The following is a 12,243-nucleotide window of genomic DNA, read 5'->3' as shown; positions in this document are numbered from 1 at the left end:
CTGCCTCTGGTCTGTCCTGCTTACTCCTCTTAGGTGCTGTGGGACTGGGCTTCACCTGGTGAGGCCCTTTCCTTTCCAGTTACATGCTTCCTAGCCCAGCTGCCCTTAGAGAGCAGCCGTGCTCTTGCTACTCTGGGTTGATGAATGAGGAAGTGCAAAGAATCACTTGGGAATTAGAGAACTTGCCCACCCTTTTCATTGCTTTGCTCAGAGGGATGTTAGTCAACCTCCACGGGAATTCAGTCCTTTACAGGGATTTTACACGTGTGGCTTGCTCAAATGTTAGGCTGCTCTGAGACAGCTGGGGGTGCTGGGCTATCAGACTGTCTAGTGAAGATGTGACTGCAGGGAAAATTCTAGTCTCTGAACTTCAGTCAAGTGGTGACAACATAGGATTTGTCACTGAAAAACAGATCTTTAGGTGAGTATTACAGTCTCTCATTTAATTTCTCTTACCTTGTTTGCAGTCGGATTGTGAGAGCGATGGGGAGCTTTTCATCTTTCAGCGGGAATGCCCGAACTTAATTCCTGACCTGTCAGAAGAACTGATGGAGTTTTCCCTGGAAGACTCAAACATGCAGGTTGTTGACTGTTGTGTGCAGGCTGTGCTACTGTAACCCCCTGCTTCTGGTTGTCTCCAGTGTGGGTAGCTGCTGGGGTTTGACCTATCTGACTGAGTTGTGTGATGGAAGAGTACAGTCCCCAGTACTTTCTCCCACTAGAGACTAGGTCTTTCTTTCTCTTTAAAATTTTCTCTGTTCTTGAGATTTTAGACCTTTTGAGTGCCATTTCCTTGCGGTTTGTATTATTGTCCTTTTACTGTTTGTTTGTGGATTTTTCCCTGTGCACTTACAGTAACACTGTGCAATGACTTCTAGATTTTTTTCAGAGTTTGAAATAATTTCAGCCACTGTTTTACATATCTAGAAAATATAGAATTAGTTAGGACAGTGTAGTAAGAAGGATGAGCATGAAGTTTATCCCTTGACCAGTTTTTCTGAGATAGAATTATTACATTGCTTCTGTGGTGATGAAGATTAGCTATCGTAGGAAGCTGGAGGAGGAAGCAGCTGACCCTACTAGTCCATCATGGGAGGGCTAACATTGTGCTGCTTTTTCCCAGTTTTTTATCTTGTAAGATATCTTTTATCTTACAATATGACATCGTAAGAAATGTCATACGATGAGCATGTGTAAGGAAAATTAATTTCAAGGATGTTTAGTATTTCCTGAAGTTAGTCTCTGAAAAGTAAACAGTCTTACTGATTTCCATGATGGATATGGTGCATGCTGTTTTCAGATGGTGTCTGAGTTGGAGCTGCTATCTTCTGATCACTTTGTTTGGGTTTATCGTCAGCGTCTAAAGCTTAGGGAGATATGACTTTCTGCATGTGTATATTTTCTCTACCTGTAGCAAACCCAGGAAACAGAAAGATATCCATGGGAGATCTGGAACAGAGATCTGGAAAGCTTTGGCTTTCAGAAAAAAACAGATGGTGCCCAAATCATTGCAAAAGAAGATGTACAAATGGTTAAAGATGAGACTTCCAATCTTGCCAACTATACTGAAGAAATTCCAAGCCAAAAGGGAGCTGTTCTTGAAGAGTCTCTTGGAGATTCCACAGATCACCTTGAAGATAAAGAACTGGGCAGGAGACAGGCTGGGGAAAGAGGGAACTCTTGGCTTGATACAGCATTGTCTGTGGAAGAGCTGGGCAGTCACAAAGAGAGAAGAAAGCTGATAGAGACAAAGATGCTCTCCAAAATAACTCTGGAGCCGTCTCCAGGCCACCCAGAGCTAGATGTGGAGCCTCCCTCACATGGAATTAGCAACAGTCTAGGAAGAGTTGCTAACGAAGAAATCTCCTCAGATGATCATCTTCAAGAACTGACTCATTTGTCTTTGCAGGTAAGTGGCCCAAAAAGCTTTGGGGAATGCTGCTCGTGGGCTGGAGGGCACAGTGCATTGCTTGTGGATTCCCACTAAAATGAAGAACAGAAATTCCAAGTTCTGCACATACCACAGTGGGTTTTGTTGCTTTCATTGTTGTCCTGAATTTGGGGTTTGTTGAGTCATGTGCTATACAAGCTACCAACAAAATACCTTTGTCTCATAGATCTGTTGTTAGAAGTCCATAATGGTGACAAAAGCCGTGGGTCAGCAGTGTGGCTCATGGTCTTGTTCAGGAAAGCCGGCCACCATGCCTGTCCATGGGAAGGCAGGGAACTCTTCTGGTCATGGGCAGACTTTGCATTAAAGCAGTGAGCTTTCCAGCCTTCCACCATCTTGTCTTTTCTGTAGTGCTGTGGTAAGGCTAGAAGTGAGAACAGGAGGTGGTTGGGGTTGTTCCTGAGCTCTTAAATCTCCCCTACCTAGGACAGGTGCTCAGGTCTGTGGGATGACTGGCTCATGTGTTTTTAACTGGTCTATGGCTCCAGTGTGGAGAGGTTGTTCTCTTTCGTACTACAGTCGTAGATCTCTACTTCCTGCATTGATTTTTAAGGTCATTAGGACTTAATCAGCACAGAACATGAACCTGATATTTGTGTTCAAAGCCCATAGAATCCTTTCCCCTTTCATCTACACTCACAAAAATAAACTTTGGTGTTAGAGTGATTCTAGTGTAGGCAAAGAATGCAGGTGCTTGCCTGGTTTGGTTTTGGTTTTGTTCTTTAATTGTGTTTCGTCATTTAATCATGTGGTTATTGGAGGACATCTTTTTCAAGAGGTTGTAGGTTTAATTCCCATCTCACATTGTATAAGTCAGTGACTCTATTAGTTCAGGAGGCAGGATTTTCCTTTCGGAACCTGTTTGATCTGACTGACTTCAATGAAATGAAGTCAGATGCTTTTGGGTGAATATTGAGACCAGACTCAGTGTTTTCTCATGTTCATGAAGTGAGGGCGAAGCTGCATCCTGTGTGTGTTCAGATTTGAAAGCTGCTTGTTACTTCCCAGCTCAGTGAGGTACCTCAGTTTGTCAAGTACAGTTGCTAAAACTAATATACAGTTTCTTCTTGATTCTAATCATATCAGTTCATTTGAAAATGATCTTTTTCTTAAAGTCTACTTAAGTCCCTTCCTGTGTTAGAAATGGAATTGTGCAAACCTTAGTTTCTTCTGGACCCTGTATAGTTCCTTACAATAGTGCTATTCTTCTTAAGGATTAAGAGGATAAAGCCTTAATACAGCAAATTAGATGCTGGTTTGATCTTTTTATTATAATGGTTTGTATTTAAGTGCTGTTGTTGAAGCTTAGTACTACCTGCTTCATGATTAAAGCAAATGTGTTGTCTTTCCCTTCAGGCTGTTTGATAAAGCAGTACCTGTACTGACCTGTGACATGGTTCTCGTTGTAGTAAGCTCAGTTGTCAGTCATCCTTCACTCTGCCAGACCAAAACATCTCAGTGACATTGCTGAACCAGTATTAGCTTTGTGTTGGTGCAGGAGACTTCAGCTTGTGACTTTCATCAGGCTTTTACTTCTCATCGGCTGTAGTTTCTGATATTGGAATAGATCTAATGGTGGTTCAGGTATGTGTGAAGATTTATTGCTCAGGAAAGAGAGAAAATCTTTTCTTAAACGGGAGAAGCAGATGACAGGTTTTTACAAGGTGAAACTGCATGTTTTGGAGATTGCTTCTGCTTTTCTAAAGCTCTTGAGTGGTCATATGAAATGCATGTTAGTTGTAGTGGTGACATAATTGTTGTAATTGACAGACATAATCTTCCTTTTAAAAAAATCATGAGTATGTCTAAGTTCTGGTGATGGTGTTTCAGATGGATGTGGATATTTTTAATTAAAACTTTCATTTCAAACAATATTCAGAGGGGAAAGCAATCAGTGCTTTAAATGCAGGTGAACTTTTGTCGTCAGACTCATCCTCACACCTAAGTTAGCAGCTTGCAGTGCATGTCCTCAGCCAGTGCATGTGTGATTGATGATCCTGTCTTCAGTGTGGGATAAGCGACTGTGAGATAGCATCTGATGCTGACTGTACCTAGAGAAGTAGGAAATTGCCCAGGTTGGAAGTTGAGGGAGGAGGAAAAAGCTGTGGGTCTCATCTCAAAGAACTGAAAAGCCAGAAGTCCTTCTCATGTTAGTGGCAGTAAGTTGTTCTTGGCCTTATTCAGGACCAGAATATGTATGCTTGGTCTTGTATCACGGCATCTTTTAATCCGCTTTGCTATTTCAGGTGGTTTTCTCTGCCTGTATCAAAAGGGTTCATGATTCTCAGAGAAAAAGCCTCAGCAGAAGTGAATGAAGCAGCTGGATAGATGTGCTGTCCAAAGAGATACAGTAAATATGTTCCTCTCATTATAGCACTTCCTTGTGGAACTGCTGGAAGGAAGCTGGCAGTGTAGTTAGGGGCATCATCTTTTGGAGGGATGGAAAGAGAAGTAAAAGATGTGGGGATCTGGTACTGTTAGTGTGTTTGAGGGCTGAAGGGGAGTACTTGCTGTTGGAAAGAGACTTCAGCATGTGAATGTGTGTAATACTGTATGTAGCCATGTGCAGGATATAACATGACCTACGTCCCAGCTTAAAGCGAGAAGGGTCGGGTGGATATTTAGGACTGACTTATTTTTCCTTTTAAGGAGCTGTCAGTTCAGTCCCTGCTGGAAATGTCTTCTAGAATTTGCAGGTTTAAGTGTGGAAGGAGAGAGTACTCCACCTTTGTTATATTCGAATGAACGTTGGTTAATCCTTCACTGGTTTCTCCTAGTGATGATACTGGGTGTGGCTGTGCTAAATGTGCAGAGCCCTGGCAGTGCTGTGAGACGAGCAGTGTTCAAACAGTAAATATCCTTTTGTTAGTCGTGCCAGTTGTTGAGGCTCATGCTGAAGCAAGTGTGTCCCCAGCAACACAGTGGTTTGTTTCCTGGCAATGACAGTGATGTAGTACTGGAGATAAGTAAGGTGAACTTCCATGCCCTTTGTGCGTTTATATGTGGTGGGAAAAGCTGATGGAGTTACTATGAAGAATGAGTCAAAGGAACTTTTATTTCGTAGCAGTCTTTTGGGTGGGAATTTTCCATCACCTTTCGACTGTCTTTTCAGAATGTTGGGAAATGGGATCTAGACAAGATTCTTGAGGAGCTGGAGCAGCAGAAAGGTAATTTCATTATGCAGTTGCTTTTTCCTCGGCAGATCGTGGTAAGTAAAACTCAGGTTGCTGTCTTTAAGTCATTTCCTTCAGCATCATCTTGAATGTTGGAATCATAGTGTTTTTTTAATGCCTCTGTAAAACATTTTTAATTAATTAGCTTTCCTCAAGACTTCATTTTGCTTTTGTAGCTCGAAACCAGTGTGTTGTGACCTGTCATGGCCTAAAAGTGAATCAGGCAAGATAAATGAAGGTTTGAAGTCAGTTTGTCAGAGCTAGTTGACAGTGGTATCTTTATCCTTCCCCTTCTGCCAGGCTCTAGAGAAAGGGGCAATGTGAAAATGGGGAAAGGGTATATTGAGTGATCCCATGGCAGAAGACCACAACTGGTGATTCTTTTTGTTGCTCTTCCATAGAGACCTTCAGGAGGAGGTCTGAAAATGAGCTCATGGAAAAGCTAGAAGAGCTGTGTGCCAGGCAGTCCAGGACAGTGTCTCCACACTGCAGGTGGCCATCAGCCAAGCTCTCCTCCTTTCAAGAACAGCAAGAGAATAAGAAGTAGGTCCTTTTCTGTCATACGCAGTAGGTAGCCATGACTGCCAGTAGGGATACCTGGAAACTCCTGGTGTTCTGTAGGTGCTTTTCTCTGTAGCCTCTGCAGAAAGTTGATAGCGTAGTTGAAATATGCTGCAGGGATATTAAAGGGAGAAACTAAGACTCAGTCATTCGTGCACACTTGATGATAAACAGTCAGTATCCTGCCACCTCAGAGTTCTCCAACAACCACCACCTTTCTCTAGATCTTACCAGACGCTTGGGACAAATAAAAGGCAGGAAAACAAGGCTAAGCAAATTATCATGGCCATGTTTTTTGTCATCTAGGGTACCAGTTTCTCTTACTGGTACCTCAATTTTGCTAAAGTATACAGGATGGTTTTCTTTGTAGGTATCAGTGGAGATGTCAGTGCATCTTGGAGGGGTCTGTGTGAAGGAAGTGGAATTCCAGGCTGTTCGGAGGGAGCACCATCAATGGTGGCAGCGCAGAGGAAACAATAGTGAAACAGGCCTGTAAAGGGGAAGGTGCAATGAGGATACTTTTCCAGAGCAGGAAGAACCATGAAGATGACTTGCACTTTGTATGTTCTGAAGCATAAAATAGAACTGCCAAAGGAGACAGAGAGGAAAAAGGGACCTGTTTTTACTGATTGGCACTGGGCTCTTAAAACTTGTAAGCTCTTTGGTACCGTGACTGCCTACCTTTGTTCTACAGGACAATTTGATGTCAGTTTTTAAGAACGAAACATCCCTCATCATGCTGCCTGTGATCTGTATGCCTCAGGGGAAGCTGAATCTTTGAGTTTGGCTTTGCAAGGTGGTGGATAGGAGGCAGAAGCAGACTTTGAATCTGTACAGTAGCCAAGCACAAAGCTCCTTTCACAATCCAGTTTTGATCATAATCCACACCCTGCAGGACTTCTTGTCTGGATAAGGCAGAGGACATGCTGAAACAGTGTTTTCTATACTTAGGGATGTTGCCTTCCTATCAGCTTCACGAAGTTCTCTACAGATGGACATCATGAGATTACAGTGCCTGCCAGAGCCTGTAACCGTCTACGTAGATTTAAGAGATCCTAAACCACAGAAGTCAGTAACGTTCCTTGATGAGAAACAAAGGTAAATTCTGCCTTTATTGTTAGTGAGGAGTAAATAACAAAAAGTAGGAAACAAACCTTCTCTCTACAACTCATACTTGTGAAACATAACTTTAAAAGTGTTCTCTTCTTCCACACCTCTGTTGCCTTAGTAGGAAGGCATAGCCCCTATCAGAGCACTGACATATTCCTGGGAGAGAATAATTTGTCACAGCAGAAGCAAAAGTGCGGGGATGCAGGCAGCACAGAAAGGACATGCAAATCATTCAGGGAAATAACACTTAAGTTTCTGTCTGTAAGGAAGTGGGCAGTGACTGCAAAGCAATGCTTGCAGCTGTCTGAGTTAGGCTAGCATTCTGACAGCACTGTGTACAAAACAGGCATCCTTGACTGCGTTCCTGGCAAGCAACTGTAGGTGCTGATTTCTATCTCCTGTGTGATAAGAGGGCCTCATAGTCAGGTATGGGAGACCAAATTCTTCTCAATCTGCGACAGATTCTGGCAAACATGTCCTTTCCCTGAGAGCTAGTGGTGTCTGAGGTGGCTGTTTGCTCCCTTCTCAGGGTGCCTATTTGCTGCAGCAAGGGGTTGAAGAAAACAGCCACCAGAAGAAACCTTGTAGCTAACAAACAGCTAACACATTTTGATGTAGTTGCTTGAATTATTTTTTTTTTGCCACAGTAATAGTGTGAAGAACTATCCATAATACCTGGAAATCTTCTCTGAAAGTGTCTCCCTTTTTCATAATGGTTCTAAATTCACATCCTGGAAACAACATGAAGCCAACATCCAGTTGGAACAGAGTTAATTAATATGGTCTAATTTGTTTCATAGTGCAAGCGACAGCTCCACTGAAGAAGAAGAGGCTGTGATGATTGAGGACCAAGCAGAAAGGAGAATGTAAGAGTCTACCAGGACACTAGTTCAAATGATACGATGTTAATTTTTCTGAAACTACAATAATTGCCCTGACAGGGATTGGAGTGAGAGCTTGTGTACTGAGATCTCCATTCCTGGTCCTCACAGCAAGAAAGCCCAGTAATGAAAGTGTTTCAGTCTGGCCCCAGAATATCACTCTTTTCCATTGCATAGTAAAGATACTGAAGCTAGAAAGCAGTTGTTGATCCTTGAGGCAGTACGGCATCTTGCTCCTGTACAGCTGCGTGGAAGTAGCTCAAAAGACAAATAGAGTAGACCCGAGAGGCTGGGAAACCTGACTCTTTCTCCAGACATGTTTGAGTGACATGAGAACTGGTTTTAAGTGACTCGGAACCAGATTTGAAAATGTCGTAGGGGGCTGACTTAGACAAACCTTTATTTATAGAAATAAAATAGGCTAGAATGGATGTTGATTTAAGGAGAATATTGGATACATTGTGTGGGCAGGGATGCTCTCAGTTCTCTTTAACTAGGGAGGAAGGAGGGGGGGAAAAGGGAGAGAGTGTGATGGAAGGAATCCTGAACTGTAAAATCTTCAATATGCACAGATGCCAGCCTTTTCCTGTTGCTAAACTCAGGGCTTGATTCATACCCGTAGGTTATTAGACACTTGTTTAATATGAAGCAAATATGTCAAGCTTTAAACATCTTACTGCATTTATGCTCTGGATTACATTTAGAAGCCTGATGCATGTAAGTTCACATTACAGCAGTGCAGAGGACAAGCAGAACTTTTTTATTGTTGGCCCAGCCAATTACTCTTTTTTTAATAATTTGAAAGAATAAATGATTCAACAAGGAGCGGACCCTGAATACTCAATATAATTTAGAACACCTAATACAAAGCCAGCATAAAGCAGGGGCAAGATGATGCTTGGGGAACTCTCACTGGCACTGATGCAAATGCAGAAGTTGCATCGGTGTAAATCTGGAGTGATGGAGAGCAGAGCTTAGCTGATTAGATTTTGATTCATTTGAATATTGCTAAAGAACATAGACAAATGAAATGCCTGGCAAACATTATTCAGTTCTATTTCTGAGTAAGAAAGCTTCATGGTCGCAGCAGGGCAAGATTCTGATCTTAGTCACGAGGGTTCAATGCCACTTTCACTCTTACCTGGATGGGATTCTTAAACAGGGCGACATATTCTATAGTACGATATACCTACATATTATTAGGGCCTTAGAGGGTTTGTTGTCTTGATATCCAGGCACTTAGCCTAGAAAATAGGCTGTTGGTTTATCCCTGGAGTGCTCAGGTAGTCAGTGCCGTCTCTAGAACTATACCATAATGCTGCTTTCCAATATATGGCTGCCTCCTAAAATTGCCACTACTTAGGCATGCTCCTCAGTAGTCCAGCCATCAATGTTCAATGTTGATGCGGTGGTTCTGGATGTGATGGCAGGAGCTGTGAGTTCCTTATGGAGAAAGGATGCTCTCCATCTGATTTTCCTTTGTTCTGAGAAGCCTAGGTTTAGTTAGATGAGTACAGCAGTATGATGCTGTGTCCTCATACATACCACCTAACAGCATCACCAATATCAGTGGTTCCTCAGTCCGTGTACTTTTCAGCTACCACTACAATAAGGTATATTATTGGCTCATGATCTCCAGATGAGCTACAAATTGATGGCAGTCCTCCTGTGGCAGGTGACTTGGGAGACTCCTCATTGAACAGAACTGCAAGAGAAAATAACCTGCTATGTCATGATAAGACACTTCACGACAGAATACTATCATGGTATTGTGGTTCCTGACAGTTTAGCAATCTCATTATCCCAGAAGAGACATGGATGAAATTAAGCCAAACACTCAAAAATCCTAAAAATTATTAGAAGAACATTTCTTCTGTATGTATTTGGATCCTAACCCTTGTATCCAAGGGGGGCTAAAATCTGTAGACTCTAATTTCCGTGCCGACTTTACATTTGTTCAGGGTTATTCTAGTAGGTGTGTGTTGTGTCCAAAATGCAGAAGAGGTAAATAAGTTGCCAGTAAGACAGGTTTCATGTTCTGTCACTGTAATGTTTTGTTGCCTGTGTGCTGGTGCTGCTATTAACCAACAGCTGTTATTCGTGTAGATGCCCAGTCCTTGTTTTGAGCTGTCACTCAAATGAGAAGTTCCTCAGAGTTTGAATTTATTTATATAATGCTTTATCTTGATTAAATCAGGTTGTTATTTTCTTTGCAGGAGGAATTGCTCAGGGAAAAGCCTCCTACTGCAACAACTCCGTACAGCCCGTAAAGAAGCCTCGGAGCTTCTCCATAAAACATCTACCCTGGCTGAAAGACTTGAAGGCATAGAACAGGATCCAGAAAGTCTGGAAGAAAGAGGTTCCTCTAAAATAAGTCAAACCCAACGTTTTAAAGTGAGGCAAGAGACAAATAAAGTGATTCCCAGGAAACTGATGAGATTGAAACCAGAGAAAATAAATACCCCCTTGTCAAGTCGTGGGGGCAACGGAGCTGGTATAGAAAAAGAAAACAGAATGGAAGCTGAGAAGGCTCAACATTCAGGAAATGCTCCAGAGTCTGCTCTAACTCTCACTGAACTGCCAAGGTATCCCATAAACCAAACCAGAACAGTATCAATTGAGGAAATAGAGGACCTCTGCCTCCTTGGGCTTAATGTGGTGTGTTCTGTGTAAGGTCTAATTTTAAAGTGAAATCAGGCGGTTGCCTTGTGCACCTGCCCAGCTATTTGGGAGAGCTCCATTGTGCTGACTTTTCAAAGGTTATGTTCTCTCTGCTATTTTCAGAGTGAAATTTAACATTTTGACTTTGACATATGAGCCCTTGGAAGAATTAGAATCTGCTTGCTCTGGAGACTATTACTTTTTCAGTGTTAAACAGTTGCCTACCCTGCCACTTGGGTGCTTCAGCTCCTCGGTTTAAATGGCAGATGATTGGTTGCAGGTTTTTTTCTCGATGGGGTTCCTGACATTAAAGCTCATTGCTTCTGCCAGTTCTATAAAACTCCATTTTGTCTACCCATTAGCCTGCCACGTAGATGGCAGACCATGGCTTGGCAAGAATCTGGGTTGTTTATTGTTGCTGAGTAGCAGCTCACAATGATTTTAACTAATTTCAGTTTTCTCTCTTGCTATTCTGATTATTGTTGGGGCACTTGGGGCTTGAGGAATTCAGAAGAAATTGAACTTAATGTTTGCCGTGGAAATGGTGCATGAAATCTTTCTGCAGATGTCAAAATGTAGATGGAAAGCCTTGGTTTGGGGGAGACTGTCACTGTATTACAGCAGATAGGAAAGGAAACAGAGTTAGACTCAGAATTTTGGTGTGGAGATGGGGAGTGACACATCACAAACATGCATCTGCTTAACGGAGTTCCGGTCTCCAAATAGGTTGCCACCACTTATCAGAGGTTTGAGGTCTGCTCCTTTTCTTTAGGGGTTTTTTTTGAGAGATGATTCCATCCAATGACAAGTTCTTGTATGTCCCCACAGACACCATAAGTGTTTTCTAAATCTATTTTAGCCTTTCATGTCATGATTCACCCTCAAGTGTGTGGTATAAATATAAGAAAAAAGAAATGCAAACAAATGAACAAGGGTGCTTTTTTCTCCCAAGTGAAAAGCTTAAGCAAAGCAGAATCTGTATATTTTTCAGGACAGAAGAAAGTGAAAGAGAGCTATCCCAAAAGGAAGAACAGATGAAAGAGAGACACAGATTCCAGGAGCAGCTGGAGAGACTGCAGCCTCAGCAGTCAGTTACTGGAAAGCAGCCCATGGCAGAGAAAACCCCCGTTTTGTTCCACGTGGTTAGTAGCTCAGTATAGGACAGTCCCTTTCCAAACGGCTTCCTGGCCAAGTGCAAGTGTGATCCTAGAAGCAAAAAGTAATTTTCATTGCATTATTTAAAATCTGTTTGTTGTGGAGCACTATTACTTGATGAGATGAGCAGTCCTACAGCTCATGTCTCACGCTAATACTATTTTTCTCACCTTTCCTGCGTGGGGAGTGCTCCCCAGGCAGCTGCCCACCAGGCTGGACGTGTTGGGGTATGGCAGGAGTCCTGGCTCGCTGAAGTCAGCAGGCTCAGTGTCATCTACTTCATGGAAGCCTCTTTCACGCATGATTTTTCATAACTTTTTCTAAAAAGTGAAATATTTTTACTGAAATACTTCTAGAGCAAAGCCTATACGGAGTCCTGTCTGGTTGTCTGCCCCTAGCAGCTTGATATTTCAGTTTTGTGCGTAGATTTTGAGCATTGTGGTTTTAGTAATGGATTTTGCTTTTGGCTGATGCCCTGATTAAGGGAGTATGAAATTATTGTGACTTTTTTCCAGAGCCTAAAATAAGGCTCAGAGGACAGGGCTGTTTTTCCTCCTGAGAAGCTCTGTATATGCAGTCCTAATTCATCCGTGCACTGATTTCACTGAACATAAGGCCAGCTGAGAAGGTCAGAGGAGATGAGAAACTCCAGAAGTTGTCCATGAGTCCCCTATAATGATTTATTTGGGCTAATAGCAGTAACAAAGCTCTTCTGTCAGTACAAAAGTCGAAAGGCCTTACAGCCCTAAAC

The 12,243-nt window shown here is 42.4% G+C and overlaps 1 protein-coding gene across 1 annotated transcript in view; it reads left to right on the top strand.

Annotated features, from left to right (window-relative positions):
* Positions 1-12,243, top strand: part of DNAAF8 (dynein axonemal assembly factor 8) — an 86,919-nt gene that overhangs the window by 1,518 nt on the left and 73,158 nt on the right. The window contains exons 2-9 of the mRNA XM_086622180.1: positions 468-581; positions 1,415-1,909; positions 5,064-5,159; positions 5,528-5,667; positions 6,637-6,783; positions 7,596-7,661; positions 9,893-10,261; positions 11,329-11,479. Of these exons, the coding sequence (XP_086478306.1) occupies positions 468-581; positions 1,415-1,909; positions 5,064-5,159; positions 5,528-5,667; positions 6,637-6,783; positions 7,596-7,661; positions 9,893-10,261; positions 11,329-11,479 (1,578 nt within the window). The remainder of the gene's footprint in view (positions 1-467; positions 582-1,414; positions 1,910-5,063; positions 5,160-5,527; positions 5,668-6,636; positions 6,784-7,595; positions 7,662-9,892; positions 10,262-11,328; positions 11,480-12,243) is intronic.

The sequence above is a fragment of the Tauraco erythrolophus genome, chromosome 17 (assembly GCF_009769465.1).
Source record: "Tauraco erythrolophus isolate bTauEry1 chromosome 17, bTauEry1.pri, whole genome shotgun sequence".
Taxonomy (NCBI): domain Eukaryota; kingdom Metazoa; phylum Chordata; class Aves; order Musophagiformes; family Musophagidae; genus Tauraco; species Tauraco erythrolophus.
Note: the sequence above shows the minus strand (reverse complement) of the source record. Positions and strands in the feature narration are given on the sequence as shown.